General features: G+C 33.3%; 1 protein-coding gene across 1 annotated transcript in view; it reads right to left on the bottom strand.

The window, feature by feature from the left end:
* Positions 1–22,094, bottom strand: part of LOC145678637 (epithelial serine protease-like) — a 51,249-nt gene that overhangs the window by 23,665 nt on the left and 5,490 nt on the right. The window contains exons 3-5 of the mRNA XM_081749004.1: positions 15,493–15,544; positions 3,242–3,374; positions 855–1,024 (exon numbers count right to left, since the gene is read on the bottom strand). Of these exons, the coding sequence (XP_081605130.1) occupies positions 855–1,024; positions 3,242–3,374; positions 15,493–15,544 (355 nt within the window). The remainder of the gene's footprint in view (positions 1–854; positions 1,025–3,241; positions 3,375–15,492; positions 15,545–22,094) is intronic.

A 22,094-nucleotide genomic window follows, 5' to 3' on the forward strand; every position in this document is an offset into this window, starting at 1 on the left:
ATCATCTATAAATGTTCACTCAGACATTAACGCCAACAATGAACTATTGCAACACACGTACAACTAAATAATAGGAAGGTACTGAGAAAACCGATACATTGAGTGAATCAGTGTTGCCAATGTAATAGAAAGAAAAACCATACGTGTCTGACAGACACACATTTCCTGTTAAGGGTTAAAATGAATGGCAAATTTATCCCTTTACGTGGTATAGATTATCCCGACTCCCAAATGAAAAGTGTGTTTCATGATAATTTGTGTTAAGAAAATCTTAGAGTTTGTTGGAATACATTGCATATTTTCGTTGATCTTAGCAGTGATCCCTTATGAACTGTTTTAGAAACATCCGTGAAACATAAAGGGTTTATCCAACACTTCTCAGATTCTAATTACATAGCATGCTGGTTTTGTGTGCATGGGTATTTGGAGGAAATAATGTCAAATGATAATCAATAACTAACTTACCTGGTTTCCAAAATTTGATTGAAACATGACATGGTTAAAAGCCAAAACAGATAAATATTTTAAGAGTTTGGAAAAATAAAACTCTTTTAATTAGTCTGTGAGGAAGATGATAAACAATATTTTAAACATTTTATAATTGTAGAATAAAGTAAGTTGTTTCGAAGTTAGAGGAGAGAAGGATGAAACCAAATCAAAAGTCAGATCAGTTCATAGTAGATAACGCCTATTCTTATTATTCAGTAAACAAACAACATTGAAAAGTGTGGAGCATCCTTTGTTTAAATATTATTAGAGTACACATAGTTTGGAATTTGCAGTAAATCAATGTATAAATTTCCTGAAAAAAAAAATGTTATATACGATAACTGAAAGTAAGACAAAGTAATTACCTGTGAAATTGATTGGTTGTGGGAGTCTGAAGAGAGCTAAGTCATTGTTTGGCCAATCAAAGTCAGGATGTAAATGAATATCATTTCCAGTTATAACCACAGATCCTGGATCTTGACTAGGGTTATATGGATCAAGAGCTCCCAACGTTACAGTGAACTCATTAGACTCTCTAAAACGAAAGAAAGAAATTAACGTTCAATATAATCAATAAATTATGCAGAAATATGTTTAAAAGTTTTCACGATTTGGCTAAAATGAATCCACAATTTTAAGCCTTCTAACAAAACTGAGATTCAAATAGGAAACGTAGTCCTAGACGTTTCTCAGGTAGATGAGGGAGGGACAGTGGAACTTGATAGTAATCGTTTACTATTATTTTCGTAGTTTGGAATGAAGTCACAGTGAATAAGTGGTAAGATGTATACAAAATTTATGTTCCTGTTTCAATTGCAGGTTACGAAAATTTAGAGGTAAATTTCGTTGGCTTTTAGACTTTATTCCCATTTACTATTGTTACATTCCACAAAAGTCTTCTTCATTACTAATATGCAGTTATGTACTTAATATATCAATTGCAACTCTTTGCATATCTTGTTATGTTATCGCGAATGTTAATCTATAATTAATTTAAAATATTTTGTTTGAACTGCTTATGACATAATTACACCTAATATAGTTAACATTGTATAATTTATTTCATAAGATAAAGTTATGTTATTCCCTAATCCTGTACCCTTGTGCAGATTAATGGACTGAACGACATTTTGTCTTGAGGATCATATATTCACAAAAATGTACAAATTTGCATGCATGTAACGAGTTGTATAATTTTGTATATGGTCCATTGACATTAATTAGCATTTTTATTTACTGTGGAATTGAGTCTCCAACTATTTTCAAGTTGACATGAATGCGTCGTTATGGAACAATACTTTATTTAGAACGGAAACAATTTTCTTTTGTCGTGCAACTCTCTCTCTTGCAAATAGACCACAAATTTTTGATCATATTTAAATCAGGTAAGTTTCCAGCCCAGTCCAAAACGCTTACCTCCCTCTTTTCGAAAAAAAAGTTTCAATTTTTTTTTAGATATGTGACACAGTGCCAAGTCTTGCTAAAAATGTGCTATACTATATATGTGGTATATATGTATTTGTTACTGTTTTTAGTCTCTTTAATAGGTATAAGTAATCCTATCGCACTAAAGGAAAGCCTACCCCAAAATATCGGCTTTAAAGGGTGTTTCGTTATTTGGTTAATATGTTTCGGTGGAATGCCTTCGCCTGACATCCGACAGATGTATTGAATCCGTACCTCTTGGATCAGAAAGTGGATCTCAACACACAACCAGTATTTCTTTTTCCCAATTTCTGTATTTTCTTTCTCATTGGAGATATTTCTTTGTGATGGTCTTTGAAAATGTAGTTTTCTTTGTTCAATTGGCCTTCTGTTTCTCGGACACCTCCCAACAAACATGGACACATAGTTGAGTCATGAACATCAGTTTCAGCATGAAGACGGTCATAACTATTTTTCTATAAGTCCGTTTTACTTCCTGTAACAAATAAGAGTCATCGTTAGTAGTTATTGCCTTTTTTTCAATCACATTTGCATTTCCTACGTGGAGAAACGGGATCACATTCTTATCCAGACTCCGAAGAGACAATGTCTTTTTTTTTTACCGGACCTTGCTCGCACTACGCCACTACGCCACTACGTCGCACTACGCCAAGAATATTGTCATTTCTTCGTAGTGAAAGCATCCTCTTCGTTGAAAAAAGAAAAAGAAAAAACCGTATAAAATGTTTTTTTTTTAATGGAGTCCTCATTCTCAGGTACTATCTTAGTTTGGAAATAAATTTCAAAAATACATATCAATCTTCATAGTTTCTTCAGTCTACTGATTTTTTGTTGACTTTTATGCCATTGAGAAGTACCCTAATACTTTATTTTTTTCTTAAAGTTAAATCAAAACATTATCATAGTTGTGTGAAGAAAACTTACAACATATACTAAAATGTAATTTTCAAAGTTTAATATAATATTCTTTCATTATTTTCTGAATAGAGATGAATAAGATGTGAAAAAGTAAAAGATTTAAAATACAATTTTCTATTTATAATACAATACCCCTTCAGTGTGTTTATTGATGCAAGCTTCAAAACATTTATGAATTATTGGTTGCATAAACATATAGGCAAAAATGTCAATATTCTCAATATTCGCTAGCTGCAGTGCTTCCTACATATCATGAAAGATATCGTTAGTGTGCAATCAATTTGTATGGGAATGGAACTTTTGGCCTAAGCAAATAGTAAGAATTATAGAAACACAAGATATGATTAAAGTGGAATATGAATTTAAAACGGCATAGTTTTGAACTTACACACAGTGTCCAGCCGTTAAAACCCATTGTTCACTAAGAAGAGTAGCTCCACAGTAACAGCAACCCACTTGGTAAGCCACCATAAAGGGAAACTGGCCTCGTTCGGCAAGTTGACCTCCAGCAATTCTCTCATCTTTTCAGAAAATAAAAAAAAAATATTAAAATAAAAACTCTTTAAACCATTCTTTATTAGAGAATAAACAGTATGAGATATTAAAGCTAACTTATTTACAGCATACGGAATCCGCATTTGACTCCAGCATTCGCAAAACTTTCCACTGAATTCTCTACTTACGTTAGTCAATTGGATTCAGTTTCTAATTGAAATTCCTATTTCTGCGAAATTTATCTTAATATTGTCCTTCCATTTGTGCTATGGTCTACCTAATGAGCTTTTCTGACCGGATATCTAGTTACAGTTTTGAAAGTGTTGTTAATGTTTTTAATTCAAGATATTATTTCATTCTGATATGTCCACCTTAACACCTAAACTATATTAATTCTCTTAGATTATTTAGAGATGCAAAAATTTGGAAAGAACCGGCTTTTCGGGTTTTTCGATGGAGAATTTTCGACATTTCAACTCCAATGAAGAAATTTGCAATAACCTTTCTCTCCATTTCGAAGAAATATACGCTCAATATTTTTTATTATAACATTAAAAAAAACATAATTAATATACACTGAAGAAAACATTATATGAAGTTCAATATTCAATGACAATCGATCACGCGACAGGAAAGAGAAAGAGATCGGTGAATGCAATGAGTTTCCTGATTCAAACGAATTGTTTCTCTAGCTATTAGGATAGTGTTCATTGACAAAATGTTTTAATGAATAAAAAGTCTTGTTGCAACTAATGTTAACAGAAACTGTTCTGAATAATTTAGTAGTTAAGACTTGCTAGAACAAAATTAGCATTTAGAGGTTATGCATAAGGTAAAACTTAAGTTTCTTGAAGCTAAACATACCCTTTATATATTAGGTAATGCGGAACAAATTTTTATTGTAGCCGTTAAACTTCGAGTGGAAGAAGATTCAAAAATCTACACGAAAGTTTATTTCAGATTCATTTACACAATAAAAAGAAAAAAATGTAAATTCTGTAAATAATGAAATTTTATTACTACTAAAGTAACACCATATCCAAAACACCGTTTATGGATTTAATTTTGTAATCTGAGCTTAAATTAGATATTAATAGAATATCTGAAGTTCGCAAGAGTGTTTCCCGAACGAAGAACGAGACGCAAGTGAAATTCTATGCTGAAACAAATAAGGGCTTGTATCTGTTTTTAATTCATAAAACATTTTTCTGTCTGCTGGCTTAATTGATCAGGCAACTTAGCAACACACATTGCAAGGTGTATAATTTCCAGGAAGTTAGGAAGGTCGTTAGGCAACAAAATCAACCCTCTGTGTAGGTGCGTAGCGTAACTTACAGCTACTTGTCACTAATTAAACGTCAGTTCGAAATCCAATAAAGGTAGCCAGTTCTGAATTGAACATAAGTCTCATAAATAATGAATGTTGTAAAGGTAAAGGAACCTTTTTAGTTACTGAATCTTCTATAGGGAAACAAAGGTAATCCTTCAATAAGAATACCATAAAATGTACTAAAATCAAAAAGTTTTGTTTTCTTCCCCACAAAAGTTGACTTTCAATAACACAAAACTCCATCCCGAAAACTCTGACCTTTTTGCATCTCTACTGTTAGACTTGATAACCCTAAGGATGGCGAGCACCAAACTATTATAAATTACTCTTGTAGTAACTCTTATTTGTTTAGTCTGGACTACTTTAGTAAATTACTTCAATAGTAATATACTCTTTTAGTGACTGTTGGAGAGCTCAATTTATATTTACTTCTTTAGTTATAACTAAAGTAGTAACTCCTTTTTACTAAAGAAGTAAGCCACATCTGCACACTGCTGGCAAGTGCATTTCGTTTTCTATCGGCAGCTGAAGCTTATCGTAAGATGCGCCTATGAAGAAAGGCAGAGAATATGGGGTTGTAGTGAAGAGCAGGAAGTGGGAAAAAGCAAACGAGCTTCATTCGTTAAAAATGCGTTTAATACGAGAGGAATATAATGCAAAAATGTTGTTAATTTAAAGACCAAGACAAATCATGGAAGAAGAGCATAACCTTAAATGGAAAGTTCAAGAATGAAATGGTGCAAACTTCAGGTTCCGATTTTTCAGGCAATATGTTCGAGAAGTTTATGTTTTTGTAAATAAATATAAATATGTTTGATATGTATAAAACATATTTTATGTGCTTGATATTTTTAGTGGTGTGTTTTTGTTTTCCACATGACATAATATTTGTGTATATTATTTCAGTATTAGTACATTTAATTTTTCTAATTACGACATTCTAATATTAATTTGTGCTAGCAAAATTATAATAGTAGACATCTTGTTTTTCTTAGAAATTATCAAAACACCTTTATTGTATAACTTTGTGTATTTAAGTAAGAAATAAAACGAAAATATTAATTCTCTAATTGCAAAAATGAAAAAAGGAAAAGAAAAGAAAAAAAGAGAGAAACGTAACTAAAATTATACGTAAATAACAGGAGTGCGAGTTAATTATTTATTCATTTATAGAATTATAGAATATAGAAATATAGAATAATATTTATTCATTTATAGTATTCATTTATTTACTTATTCATTTATTTATTCACTAGAAGTTATTTATTCATTTAAGAAGGAAAAGTTTTTACACTAACTTATTTTACTAGAAAATTAGGTACAATTTTAATTAAAAATAATTAAATATAATAGACCTTCTGATAGATTGCCTTGCAGCATCTACTTCTGTATGAAATGCATATTGGTTGATGTATTCGCATCCATAACATTAAGGTAAAACACGCCTTCAGTTCTATTCCAAAGTATTGTAGAACTGCAGCAGCCAAAACATTCCCACACGTGTTCTGTTTATATCGCATTGTTTTAGTAAGAATTTGGAAACGTTTCTTCCAACACCGAATGTACGTTCTATTACACATTTTGTAGCAATACGGGCTCTAGTCTAGCGCCCTTTGGCTCCTATGTGGGGCAGAAATACAGAAGTCATAAGATGTTTGGAAAGAGCATGTCCACTGTCTCCATAACAATCAACCCATCATAGTGTCCATTATTAAATTCTACAGCAACTCTATTATTATCCTAAATACGTGCATCATGTGTGGAACCCAGCCTTTGGCTTACCATGTTCAAAAATTTCATATTGGCATCACAAATGATTTTTGTATTGATAGAAAAGAAATTTTTGTTATTTCTATATAGTTCTGCTTGTGCTTTAGAATGACAAAGTATGGGTATATATTGTAGAGGTATGTTGTTTTTAATATCTTATTTTTGGTGATTGGAATAAAGATTTGTTAGAATTAAAGTTAAAATATTAAAATGTTACGATGATGTTAAATTATGTCATATTGACACGTGCGTTTGTTTGTTGATGTAAGTTGTTGCACATGGTTGTCTTTATGTTATGTTATTAATGAAATCCTGGCGAGAAGCTAACTCGCAGGATTATGTAAAGATGAAAACCAAGAACTACAACCTCCTTACGTCGTGCCTATAAATCATGGGGATATTTAAGTAGTGACGTAACGAAGCTGCTACTACTCATTATCCAAAATGTTTAAAAGGTTTAAATGAGAGGATAATTACAAAAACCCTATAATTCGGTTAAATTATCTATTTGGCTATTTAATGTCATTGTGTTAGTGTGTGTGCAATGAATGAATATGGCCTAATGGTTCAGATCACAGATCGTTAAATGCCCGGAATTTAGATCACGATCAACACACATAGCTGAGGCACACATACCTTGGTTATGTTGCGTCTGTCTGGAACGATAACTCCTCACTGCTTGGCTCTGGATCTTCCTCTCTGGAAAAGGATGGTGGCTGCGCTTGGTCTCCACAGAATGCCAACTAAAGACCAACCATTACTCGATTATATATCTTCGTGATTAAAACGTAGTGTAGATCAACCCTCGATCTACTTGCGGTCTCCAACTAATCTCAGACCGATGTTCATTGACTGATCCAAGACTGATCCACATCTGCTCTAAGACTCCTCCACATCTGATCCAGATTCTCTCTAACTCGGGGTTTTTGTTGTCCTTTCCAGACGGTGGAATTCGTCATGTTGTTCAACTGTGTTTACATCAGCTATTGGTAAAACATTTGTTTCAAACCGTATTACATCGTGACCGTGACTAGAATACAAGGATGAAGTATTAAAGTGTTAGATTAATGTAAAAAGGAAGAAAGATGGGCAGTAAACATATAGAATTTAGGTAGATATTTCTAATGGAAGGTTCCCTAGATAGGTAGGAAATCACATTCTCAAGAAGTTCAAGTTGGTGGAAAACCACAATTCCTCTGAGAACATTTTTTTTTTAAAAAAGCACATAAGTCTTCGACGACAAAGAAAGAAGAGGCACCCGCTAGGAGAAGTGGGTCAGGTCTCGTTTGTTCGTTTGTAAAGCGGTGGTATATTTATTTATAGTAGAGTTCTATTTATCTAGTTAAAGGAATTCGGAAAAATCAAAATTAGATTTTAATTTTAGTGTGTTAAGAATATTATGGATAAATATTATTTATGAAATATACAGACAAACTTAGTTAATAATCACCTTGATATTCGGAATCAAGAATAGATAATAGAGATAGTAACATATGATAGAAAGATAGAGTCATCAATAGAAATAGATAATAGAGAAGAAAGATAGATATTAAATAGAAATAATGAGACGTTGAAAAATACAAGGATAAGACTAATGATTGCTTGAATAGACGAAGTTTTACACGAATATTGACTAATGAATATATAGAGATATGAGAATATAAGAAGATAATGTAAGAGAATAGAAATATTGATTAATGAAGAATATATAGATATATAATAATAGTAGCTACGAAAAAGTAGAAGTATAGAAATATATAAGAATATAATCAGTAAGAGTATACTCAGAAGTAAGTATAAATATTTAGGGTAAGAAAAGACAGTGAGGAACACTAGTCAGAATAATACCCCTAAATGTAGGAACAATATTAGATTGGTTTAATTTATAAGTCTAATCGAAAACAAGACTAAGGATTACCATATCAAAGCTGGACCATTTGGTATAATAATAATATAGAAGAATATAGTTAAGATTATCAGTTATGTTAAGAGATATTAAGAATTATAGATAAGAATTATTTTCTGATTAAGACATTTAGAATACTACTGAAATAGACGGATAAGGAGTTAAAAACTTCCAATGATTTTGACTAAATCCTAGATTTGTCGTGGTTTGAATGGTTATCAAGCGCGAAATTTAGGTAAAATACGGATATAGACGGTTGAAATTTCACGATAATGGTTTTTAATTAAAATTCTATTATAGATTGCATTGAATTTTGAACATTGTTGGAAATCACCATGTTAATTAAAAGTGAGGACTAAATCTAGTCATAGAACTCAAGATGAAATCTAGTCATAGACAAAATGGGTCTATCGATGAAACTGCCAGACAGGCGGCAGTTTAACTACCAAAGCTCAACTGAAGTCTGAGGAAAAGCGAACTTCCCACTGGACATGTTTTGAATACAGTAAATAGAAGATAGGTTAGTAGATTTATATATATTCATATATACACATATTTATTCTTAGATGTACGTAGTTAATAATTTAACTTAGGTAGTAAGTAGTATTTATAGTATAATAATAATAATAATAATAATAATAATAATAATAATAATAATAATAATAATAATAATCATAATCATAATAATAATCGAAAAGTAGTAACATAGTAAACGGATGACGTAAAACAATGTTGGACGTACCTTGTATTTTTAAAAATAGTGGTGAACATTTATAGGTATGGAGAAAAAAAATATTTTTTTAAAGTGAGACAATAACCTGAAGAGAAATACTGAATTAAGAATAGTAAACAGTTAGAGAAATTAGTGTAAATACTTACCGAACAAGAGTGGTAACCATGAGTCATGAGTTAGTAAGCCTAGACAATAGGATAATCCTAGAGATCCTAGAGTCAGAGTATCCATTGGTGTAACGGAGAGGTTTAATCGAGCGAAAGGAAATACGTATGAAGTAAAACGATAGCATCCTGTACCCCAGTCACGTAAAAGAAGCAATAAGAATAGTAATAAGCAAAGCCTAGACCATCAAAAATGAGGCTAGAGAACATCAAATAAATGTAGCGATAACTAGGATTAGTAACAGTCAAACATCAGTGAGACAACTAGCTGAAAGCTAATAGAGTTAGCGAGAATAAAAATAGATAAAAGAAGTATAAGTATGTAGAAAGTAAGCTCATTAGTTAAAATAAATAAGTTGAAAAAGTATGTAGAAGTTTGAAAAATAGAAGAAATACCGAGAAGCAAAATAATAGATCAATAGTTAAAAAAGTGATTAATAGACCATAAAATAGTCACAATAGAATATATAAGTATTGCATCTTGTCTAAAACATTCAAAATATTAATGTAAACATTGTATTTTGGACCAAGCTAAATTTCTAAATTCAAAGTTTTTTAAAAATAAGTGAAAATTAAAAATAATTAGTAATTAATATAGTAACATATTAGTAACTATAGCATATTGATATTAATCAATATGAGTTAAAGTATTCATTATGTAACATATCAGACGTAAAAAATTAATTTCTATATGGAGAGCAAGACAGATGTTGATTGCTCTGACGCAGAATATACAATAGCATGGCAACCATGTCTGGATGTTTCGCAGCACGAGCGCTGGTACTGTAAAATCCCTTGAAACGTCAACGAGGCGGAGCTTACGGAAACAAAGATGGAAGCTTGCTGCAAGTCACGCTTCCACATAATGAATACAGAATTTTCATGCAAATTACGATGCAATATGTATTAATTCCGACTTAATAAATGATTGTAATGTTATAGAAAGATACAAGATAGATAAATACATGTATTAGAACATAAATATATGCGTATAAGTAGTTGAAAAGAGTATTTAAGTACGTAAATATGAGCGGTAATTAGTCTCGGTAGTACGGCTTTGGAAAAAAAGTGTAAAATAAGAGAGGAGAAATGAGAGAAGTAATATGTAATAATAGTGATTTCTAGCACTAGATAGATTTCATAAGAGTAGAAAAATAGTTCATTGCAAAGAAATATGCATCTATTGTGCATTAAAAAGAAGCAATGAAAAATATATAGAACGAAAAATAGACCTATGATAGAATACAGTTGAAATTTTCACTGATAGAAATCATAGACAGAATTATAAAAACTTATTAGCTCAGCTAGATGGAAAAAGAAGAATAGAGTCTCACACCTAGTTATTTTATATTTTTGCAGAATTATGGAAGAGAAGACAGTGATGTTAATAGTAATTTTAATAGCCTTAGGAATGTTAGTATAGTTGGTAATAGTAGTTACTGGATATTAATATATAGATTAAAGAAACTAGACAAAAAGAGAGTAAAGATCACTAGTAGTGGTCTCATAGAAAACATGGACACGACGTATGAAAAAGCTAGGCAAGACGTACACTATGCTAGTACAAACATTTACACTGTAATTAATAAACACAACACTGGAAATCACTGGAAAACACACACTTCGGATCACAGTAGTGAGATGATTGTAATATCACGAGAAAGCACAGATATAGGGGGTGCACAGGTTTTAACGGACACTGATGTAATCCAGAGTGTTGCCGATAGTAACACGAATTGTGGAAGTGCCGATAGTGAAAATAAACACGAACTTTCATCTCGATAGTCGAACAATTCTAAACTTTATTTTACACCTTGCGACATTGTTATTATCTAAAAACTAACAAATTTGCAAGAAAAATAGCGACAGCGTGAACTTCAGGGCTATAACACACATTGAGAGGAAACTACTGAGGACGCCACGTAAAAGATTTTCAAGTTCAGTGCCAAGGACAGTCAAAAAGTTCGGACTCAGCATTCTACGGCATGGTTGGAACACATAGTCGCCAACCTCATGATTACTATTTGTGATGTTGAATGAAGTGAAAACTTAGTGTTGTTATATTTTAAGCATTTTTTTAGCATACTACAGAAATAAGATAACGTAATAAGGACGTTATTATAGCAACAAAGAAGGTGTGCAAATATATTCTAGATACGTAAATTTTGTTTAAAATGCAAGATTAATGGTGAGATAAATGGTGAGCAAGACAAAGAGACTTGCAATAAAAGTATATGAATTAGAAACTATGCAGTAAACTTTGGTACTGTAACGAATGGAAAAGTACTGTGAAGAGATCTAAAAAGGAAATATATGTATATAATTTTGTTGAGAGCACTGAGCAGTAAGCAGTACAATGTAAAAAACGCTAGATGGCATAAGATCACGTTTTACCATTAAAATACATGCCATGAACATTTAAAAAACCTGAAAGATATAGAGAATGTATATATTTTTGAAATTAAACGTGAAATATTTGTTTTATATAAAATAAAGTATAATAGATGAATAACGATAAATATAGGTGATGGGAGATATGTATCTATTTATGAATTTTAAGATATTAATTTTGTTTAAAAATGAATTATTTTGTATTAAATGTTAAATCGATTTCTATGTAGAAATCTAGTAGAGAACGGAGTTCCCTCGTTTTGAAGGCGGAGCATGTAGAGGTATATTGGTTTTAATATTTTATTTTTGGTGATTGGAATAAAGATTTGTTAGAATTAAAGTTAAAATATTAAAATGTTACGATGATGTTAAATTATGTCATATTGACACGTGCGTTTGTTTGTTGATATAAGTTGTTACACACGGTTGTCTTTATGTTATGTTATTAATGAAATCCTGGCGAGACGCTAACTCGCAGGATTATGTAAAGATGAAAAGCAAGAATAGTAATGTCAGTTTTGTAATGACATAAATGTGTAATATAATTTGTTGTTAACATTGACACAATTCGGATATGGCACAATATTCAGATTCGCAGAAAATTATAGTCTGGGAATTCGGTTACGATGTAATACGGTTTGAAACAAATGTTTTACCAATAGCTGAGGTAAACACAGTTGAACAACATGACGAATTCCACCGTCTGGAAAGGACAACAAAAACCCCGAGTTAGAGAGAATCTGGATCAGATGTGGATCAGATGTGGAGGAGTCTTAGATCAGATATGGATCAGTCTTGGATCAGTCAATGAACATCGGTCTGAGATTAGTTGGAGACCGCAAGTAGATCGAGGGTTGATCTACACCACGTTTTAATCACGAAGATATATATAATCGACTAATGGTTGGTCTTTAGTTGGCATTCTGTGGAGACCAAGCGCAGCCACCAACCTTGTCCAGAGAGAAAGATCCAGAGCCAAGCAGTGAGACGTCATCATTCCAGACAGACGCAACATATCCAAGGTATGTGTGCCTCAGCTATGTGTGTTGATCGTGATCTAAATTCCATTCATTTAACGATCTGTGATCTGAACCATTAGGCCATATTTATTCATTGCACAGACACTAACACAATGACATTAAGTAGTCAAATACATAAGTTAACCGAAATATAGAGTGTTTGTAATTATCCTCTCATTTAACATTTACCTACTCATTTTGGATAATGAGTACTAGCAGCTTCGTTACGTCACTACTTAAATATCCCCATGATTTATAGGCACGACGTAAGGAGGTTGTTAATATATATACATAATCTATGACCCCTATGACATTCTTCAATCCACCAATTCTATAGAATTCCCTTTTGTTCATTGATATATTTTCTTGGTTCTGTGGCACGGATACATACAGTGGCTTTAAGGCAATAGAGTGTCTATCACTGGTAAAAGCTCTTCCAGCACTTAATAAGGATCCCCTGCTACAATTTGAAAAGTATATACCAGTGCGAAATATTTGCAAGCCACAAAGGAAGTTGCAGCTTGGAGACAAAGCACGGTTCCTGTCAGAATTATGCTACAGTTACGGTTCCAGCATACCAAACAGCGACTCGAAAGATTCCGTACAAAACCCAAACCGTTCTTTGAAATCAATGTCGCTACACATAGCAAATGGATCTCTTCTCTCCATTGAAGGCTCCATGCTTGGGATGTGTACCTGTTCTGCCATCTCTTTCTATTCTTTGTAGACCAGGTAATCCATAGAATTCGACATTTAACACGCAGAAACCAAAGAACTCATCTTACTCTCTAACTTTAGTCCTACTATTGCTTAGGAGTAAAATTTGGTCTTATTTACTCCTACAGTTACTAATGTAGTAGTGTACTCTTTGATGGTACTCTCCACCACTTGTGGAGTAAATAAATGAATGGGTGAGTTGAAAAAGGAACACATTCCAAAAGCTCAACTTTCAAACACTGGGTGGAAACATGAATACATTCCAGAAATATGTTCGATTTTTCACTCATACGTTCGCGTAGACTTCAGTAAAGAGGACCTAAAATTAATGAATGCGTTCCTTGTTTCTCTTACGCGCTGTAGGTATATATAAATGAATATAACCATCTCAGTTTAGCTTGCCTATTTTCTGGAATGTGTACCTTTTTCAACTCACTCGTTCAAATTTACTACAGTAGTAAATGAAAATTTTTCTTCTGTGGTAATTTACTCCTTTAGTTCAGTACTCTCGACTGGAAGTCGCCGATTTCCTTCTCTCTTAGTAAGTTACTACTTTAGTTTCACTTGCTCTTGGCTGGTAGTCGCCACCCTAAGTATGATAGATGAGTGGGAGAAATTTCGAAGTTTCTCGTTAGGAAGTTTCCGCAATTCCACTACTCCGTTCTCTTCTCTTCTGGGTCAGAATATTAGCCTCAGGATTTTATTCTCAAATACTTTCAGATTGCGTTCTTTTCTTATAGTAAGGGATCATGTTTCGCAACCATAAGATATTTATAGTTTTATATATTTTAAGCTTTAAATTTTTCGATAGCATTCGGGAAGACAGAATAGCCAAACGATACTACTATAGTTGGTGTCAAATTAGAGAAAATTAATTTTATTGTAAACTTGCACACTGAATGGGTCGTTGTTTTATATTTTGTCATATGTTTCTTTAAGTGTAAGATTTCATACGTTTATTTCTTTGGTTACAAACCTTTGAATAAAATGAGTACTGTAAGTGGAAAGTTCGCCGTGGGGAACACAATGGTTTCAAAGATTCATAAATTTGCTTGGCTTAAAAAAAATATCAACCATTATTCTACATCCAACCGGATTCTCAAAAATGTATTTATTTATTTATTCATCAACACAATAGGCATATGCCAAATTACAGTGTTGAAATATTATAATTCATTTTATAATAGTTCTTTATCAGTGCTTTACAGGACATTGTACACATTTCAATTTAATCTGTTTATGACATAATTATTATAGAAAGAACAAGCTCTCCAGATTGGTGGCTTCAGCATTGTGTTGGTTCTAGCCTTTTTGAAACAAAATAGATTTGTACTATTTGTTCTAGTTCTAACTGCAGGAACATGCAAGTATAATGAAGAAGTATCCAGTTTAAACAATCGAATTCATTTTGAACGATTTTTTGAAGGAATACCAGATCGGTAATATTACGCCTTTGTTCTAACAGGTAAATATTAAAATTGTCTATCAGTATACTATGACTTTCAAATGAGGGATAAGTTCCAGTAATTTTGCGCATCAAATACCTTAGAAATCTTGATTGAATTGTTTCAATTTGCTGCCGATATTTTTGTTGTGAGGGGTTCCAAATCACGACAGCATATTCCAACTTGGTGCGTACATATGAATAATACATTTTCAATATTGTTTCAATATTTCTGAAGTCGTTACTACTTCTAATTATAAATCCTAATAATTTAAACGCATCATGCGTATCATTTTCGATATGTTTAATGAACGCTAATTTAGGGTCAAATGTAACACCTAAATCTTTAACTGTATTAGGTCTACTTATAGAAGTCCCAGTTTCTATTTCTATTTCTTAGGGACAAATCCACCTAAATATTGTCCTTCTATCTTCACCTAGTCCTTTCCAATGGTCATTTTCCTATTTAATTTCTAGTTCAAGTCTTCCATAAAGCTCCTACGTTATTCAGTCCTACTTTATTTATATGCCTAAACAACTAATCAACCTACCAATCATGTTTTGTTTGAGAAGAAGCATTAAGTGGTAAAATAAATGTTATTTTGATATCTCATAATATAAAGTAAATGTGTGAATAGTTGTCAGTAACAGTAAAAATACACCTACTTACCTAATTTTGTTTTACTTAGCGGCCTCACGAACTCTGATGATGAGAGTGCTCCCTGCAACAATAAAAGTTTCTTCAGCAAATCATCGTCTTAATTCTATGTATGAAGCTAAAATTTATCAGTCTGTGAAAAAAAATGCTAATTTAGTGCTAATAAAATATAGTGCAATAATCTCGTTTATAAGAGAGATCATATTGCGAGCTTAATTAAGACAAGAAATATAGGAAATGAAGAAGCTGTATGTAAATTTAATGAAATAAACAACCATTATAATTACCATACATGCCAATACAAACGTTCTTTCAAAAATTATGTTTAAAAACATGCAAAATGGTATTCTCTGAATGTCCTCTAAATTCAACGTTCCCAATAAAGGATGCAAAGTTTTTCAAGTATGGATTTTTTAAGTGAATGTAATATTGTAATATTACAAATGTGAGGAACATTGCTTCCAGCCTAAAGGATTAGACTTCTATTTTCCAATCAGCTTAGGTTATCAATTATCAGCGGTAGATTATCTATCTTTTACGTTATTTCTATTACATGCTATATAATTCAAGATCTATGAGCTATGTTTATCTTTTAAGCCACCTCCCGCCAACAACCAGTATGCTTCGCGATTCCGCGGGCCATTTAGATGATTTTTAATTCTCTATAGTGTATGAAAGAAAAGCGTATAGCATTACTTCTATTGTGCATAGAGACATGAAGTAAAAAGTAGCTTATTGTCTAGGATCTCTATGTTAATTTTTGGTGGAATTCATAATATTTTTTTTTCAATTCAGGGTGGCCACGGGAGGCAAAATACGAAAATTCTAGAAAATTCTTTTGGGGGGAACCACCCCAAAAAACCCTGTTTTCAATTTTGTTTGTAAATAATTTTATTTGAAACGTATTTACAACATTTCCATTACGAAATCTGTTTGGTTTAGGTGGCGCTTTTGTTTCATATACTATAGACTATTAAAAATCATTCAAATGATCCGCGGAATCGCGAAGCATACTGGGTGTTGGCGGACGGTCACAGGAGGATTAAATGTTGACTGAAAGCAGTGGGAATAACATACTTATTTTATTATATGGTGTGCCTTATTGTGTAAAGAGGTATTCGACACCTAAACGAACCAAAAACTCCATTTCCCAACCAGCCAGCTGCATGTCACATCGGACCTTCTGCATACGCCAATATAATGGCGTACGGGATCAAAGGACGTACTATTTTGTCAATGTAGTTGTGGGCTGAAACAAAATGGTACATATCAAAGCATAAGGCAATGAAAAAGTCAACCCATGGAGATACTATTCATTATCCAATATATATCCATTTTTTTTCGGTGAGTATTGTCGGTCTGCCACTTCCTAGGACACCTGGCACACGCTTAGTTTTCCTGAATTGGTAGTGCTGACACTTCATGTTTGATTTATTTGGAGATGCCTGCACGAGAAACGCCTTTTCAGAGTGTACTAAGGTTGTACTCTTCCAGAATAAAAATAATTTCCTCCAGTGTGTGCACCAGTAATGGATCTGGTCACGAACCTCATTACCTGTGTTCCGGAGGCAGTAAGAGCCATGAATTTTCAGACCCGGTAATTCGGGCAAATTGAAGATTCGGAATATCACAGTCTGATCTGCCGTAATCCGAATAGATTCATGACCTCAAGTGTCCCGGCATCACCGGATCAATTCTTGATTCGGACCACCCTGTGTTACTCAGACGGTAGTGTGACGAGGAGACGACGAAACATTATCATACACTGGGAGTATATAAGAGGTTCATAGGTCATGTACGAGGCTACAAGTGCATTAATTCAACAAATACGATTCCTCCATCTCTCTCTCTCTCTCTCTCTCAATCTGTCTTCTCAAGTCAAATCCATAATTTTCTTTCTCGCTTCTTCTATGAGTCCTTATGTGTCAAAACATTGTAGAGAAAGGTAACTACAAGATTTAAAAGAGTATAAATACGTTGGGATCACAGAAAAATAAGCTACATGTCTTTCTTGTGGGTGATCTTCAAAGTTTAGTCTAGCTTACAAATAAGCTTGTGACAGAAGAAAAGAGGTGTCAATCGTTAGTGCTATATTAGTGTTGATTAGTGCTACATTAATACTACAAGCACTACATTAGTGCTAGTACGTACGGAAAGCTATAAAAAATTAAATTGACGATTTGACTCGAGTCAAACCAAAAGCGTTACTTTGACAAGTAAGCTTTGCCGAAAACGGAAAGCATCTCAATTGTTAGTGCTGTTTAGTTCTACAAATGCAATGATAGTGCTTCTAGTATAGGAAGTCGTTCACAAACTAACCAATTTAAACAGGATTCTAGATTGATATAAAACCAGAATCGCCATTTTTATAGAGAAGCTTTACAGAAAACGAAAATGTTGATCATTAGTGCTATATTGATACCCATTAGTACTGTAGTACGTTAGTAATAATGTTCTTTGCGTAGGACCACTACCGTTGTGCTTATAGCAGTAACGTAACACTAACGACTTATTCTTCATAAAGTTGATTTTAAAGATTGATGTCAAGGCAAAATTGTCACATTGGTTTGTTAAGTAAGGGCACTAGTTTTGTGCTTAGAGCACTAGCGTGAAACTAATGATTAATACACATTTCGTTGTCCAAAAATGTTTTGTAAATGTAATGTTTCAACTTTCATGTAAAACCAAAATCCACGTTTTTCATTTATTAATACATTTCCGTAATATTATGCTCAACCAACACTAACTAGCGGTAAGAATTAACACCATTTTTACTATTCACAAAGCTGTTTTGTAAAAACTGTGATTCTAGCTTGATATCAAGCCAGAATATTCAGTCCAATTTGTTAGTAACGTTCCGTACGTAGAAAAACTAATATTGAGTTTGTGGTAGTATCCAACAGTAGGGTAGCACTAGAGACTGACATTATTTTTACTCACCACAATGTTAGTTTATAAAACTGGCAATTCTAGCTTGACGTGAAGTCAAAATCTCACTTTAATTTCTTAATGAGTTTCCTTACGTAAACGCACTAATGTGTTTGTACCACTAGCTGCACTAACGCAGCTCTAATGATTAACAGGCTCTTTTTATGTGTAAATGTGGCTTTCTACTTTCATGTACATCCAGAGTCATCACTCTATTTTATTAATAACTTTCCGTAGGTAGAAGCATTAACATTGTGTGGATTGCACTAACCAGCAATAACGTAACACTAAGGAGTAATACTAATTTTATTCTCCACAAAGTTATTTTGTTAAATTGGTGATTCTACCTTCACTTCAAGCTTGAACCGTTATTTAATTTGCTAATAACTTTATGTAAGTAGAAGTACTAATGTTATGTTTGTAGTAACACCCAGTACTAACGTAGCACTAATGATTGAAATTTCCATTTTCCTCATAGTTTGTTTATACAACTGGCGATGTTGGCTTGATGTCAAAGCAGAATCCCACATTAGTTGTTAATAACTTTCCACACGTAGATGCATTAACTTCTAGCACTAAACAACACTAATGAGAGAAACCTTTTTCTCTTTCCTCAAAATGAATTTGTAAAAGTTGAGATTTCGGCTTGATGTTAAGCCAATATTGACATATTAATTTGTAAATACTTTTCTGCAGACAGAAGCACTAACATTGTACTACTAAGCAGAATCAATATAGAACTAACGTCTAATAGTCTTTTCGTTTAACACAAAATATTTTTAGAAAAACGACAATTTTGGCTTGACGTCATGGCACAATTGCCACATTAATTTGTTAATAACTTTCCATTTCGGAGCACTAATGCTATGTTTGTAGCTTTAATTAGTACTAATGTAGCACTAACAATTGACTCCTCTTTCGTTCTTCCTTAAGCCTGTAAAGATAAAAAAAATTGTTTGACGTTAAACCAGAATTACCACTTTAATTTCTTAAATAACTTTCCGTGCGTAGGAGCACTAGCATTATGCTTGTAACACTAACGCAGCACTAACGATTGACATGCATTATGTTTTCAGCAAAACTTATTTGTAAACGTACGATGGACGTCATGCTGGAATCGCCACTGTAAATTTTTAATAACTTTTCGTGCATAGCAGCACTAAGATTGTGCTTGCGGTAATAACCAGTAGTAATGTAGCAACAAGGATTAGCATAAATCTTATTAGGGTCTTCAGATGTGACGACTTTGACTTGATAAACGTTTTGAAATAACAAAGAATTAGGATTAGAAATTATATTTCTAGGCTTTCAGCGTCTATGGCTATGTTAGCCCGTCCTATATGAGGGACGACGTCCCAAGGGGTTCACATTGCCCGGAGAATAAGAGAGGAGGAAAGGAAGGAAGCGGTCAGGAGACGTTATGCTAGTGCCATCCCGGGATTTGGCTGGAGAATGGGAACAAACCCAGGAAAATCTCACTGCCTGAAAAAGCCGTTACATAAAGCTAAGAAGTCAGTGTAAATAAATTGAAACAAGTATATATATATATATATATATATATATATATATATATATATATATATATATATATATATATATATATATATATATATATATATATCCCTAGCAGAAATAAATTTGTTTAGATCTAACAAAGAAGTTAAGTTAAGGGATACATGATCTTATTTTTCTAGAATTCTTGAAAATTAATGAAACATAAAGTCAATGAACAGCATTGATAAGTACTAAGTTGATAAAATATAGTAAATAAGTAACTAATTCAATATCCTACGGAACCCACAGTTTCAATGCGGCATTCAATAAAGCTCTCCATTGACTCCTATCCTTAACCAAATGGATCCAGTTTCTATTTTGTATACCTATTTCTACGAGATACATCTTAATATTGTAATCCCATCTCCGCCTAGGTCTTCCTAATGGTCGGTTTGGAATTGGACTTCCAGCTAAAACTTTCAAATCGTTCCTACTTTCTTCTATTCTGGTTACATGACCTGTCGACCTGAGCCTCCTACACTTGATGACCTAACAAGGTTTTGTAAACGGTATATTTGATGGAATTCCCCCTTAATAAAGTTTCTACCATTCCCGTTCTTTTTGGGTCGAAATATTCGTCTCAGGATATTGTTCTCAAATACTTTCAGTCTACGTTCTTCAATCGGAGTAAGCGACCGTTGAGGAGCACGATATTTAATTAAATGGAAGGGCTTATAATAATTTCCTCACATGTACATTAGGTTGATACATATTTAAGGAATGAGAAATGTTTCTACATTAAACATAATAATTATTTAGGCCTGCATGGAAAGATAATTCTAAAATGAAACATATTCCAGAAGCCTGTTGTTTGTAGTCGTGGGTTAAATTATTGTAATGACATTTTCTACGTCACAAGTTAGAGCACAGCTAAATAATAAGGAAGAAATATCTGATGCTTATTTTTAATAGTGCAATAATTTGTATGGATCATGCATTTCCGGTTACCAGCACGAATTTGGTCAGGGTGTTTAACGCGACATGTGAATGAGAAAAAAGCCGGGAGACAGCTCCTCAATATGTTTCATGTACTCTGGGCGCCATCTTGAAAAATAGCCTACTTTTCACAAGTTCCCTAAATTTTGTCCGATTTACACCGTGTTTGGGCTCAAATTCACAGGCAAAACGACTGTAGAAAACTATGGACTGCTAGACAGTAGCTTTAATTTCTTGAGGAGGCTAGTGAAAGGACACAGGTATTCTGGGAGGGGGAGGAGTTATTTTGTGTACACTAAAAATAAGACTATTGTATTACTTGACCTATATATCAAGTTCTACATCTCTGGGAAGGGGGCTCACGACAGGCCCGTGTCCAGGGGGTCATGGTGGGCCACCCCTAAGTTTCTACTGCCCCCCTAAAGTTTTCACGGGTTGGATCGGGCCCCGTAACTTCTCCCGCTCCCCCTCTATATTTTTGCGATGGCTACGAGCCTGGCTCACGATGCCACCAGAGGGCACTTGCCCACTTCTTCCCATCTAGCGTTGTCACAGTGCTGCCATTATTTGCAACATGTATCGACTATTAATACATGTTTCGGCTGCATTCAGTAATATTTTGTTGGAAATAGCAGCCATCTCGAAAATGTCTTATTATTCTGCAACGTGCCTATAATGAAACGTTCAAATAATACATTTTTTATGATCTAGTTCGTACATTACGTGCGTAGAAGTATCATTTAAATTTTGCGTGTGTGGAGATTATAAAGAATGTAACACACAACCGTAATTACTAGAAAAAGTAATTACTAGATCGAGATCACACCACGAAGACACGGATGCATTCCAAAGCAAGTGCAGGACACATGTGAAGAACCTATTTGATGTACTTCGTAATACTGGTAATCCTTTTGAAGAAGAGCATCTATCTACAATTGTGTTCACCAGACGTATAGCACCAGAAGATTCGTGCCAGTCTGTCCGCATCGCAGCTACCACAGGAACCAAAATGTATGAGGACTTCGTTTATAACCGTCTAATGACATGCAAGCAGTCTATACACGATGTTATAAAGAAAGTTAATATGCAGCTTTTCAACTGTAGCTCGTTGAAAGTTCGTTGCAAAGATAAGATAAAACTTGATAGTGCACACAAAGATTCTAACCTGTTCAGCAAAATGTTCATAGCATGTCAGG

This window comes from Thermobia domestica, chromosome 2 (assembly GCF_964235325.1).
Source record: "Thermobia domestica chromosome 2, izTheDome1.hap1.1, whole genome shotgun sequence".
Lineage (NCBI taxonomy): Eukaryota > Metazoa > Arthropoda > Insecta > Zygentoma > Lepismatidae > Thermobia > Thermobia domestica.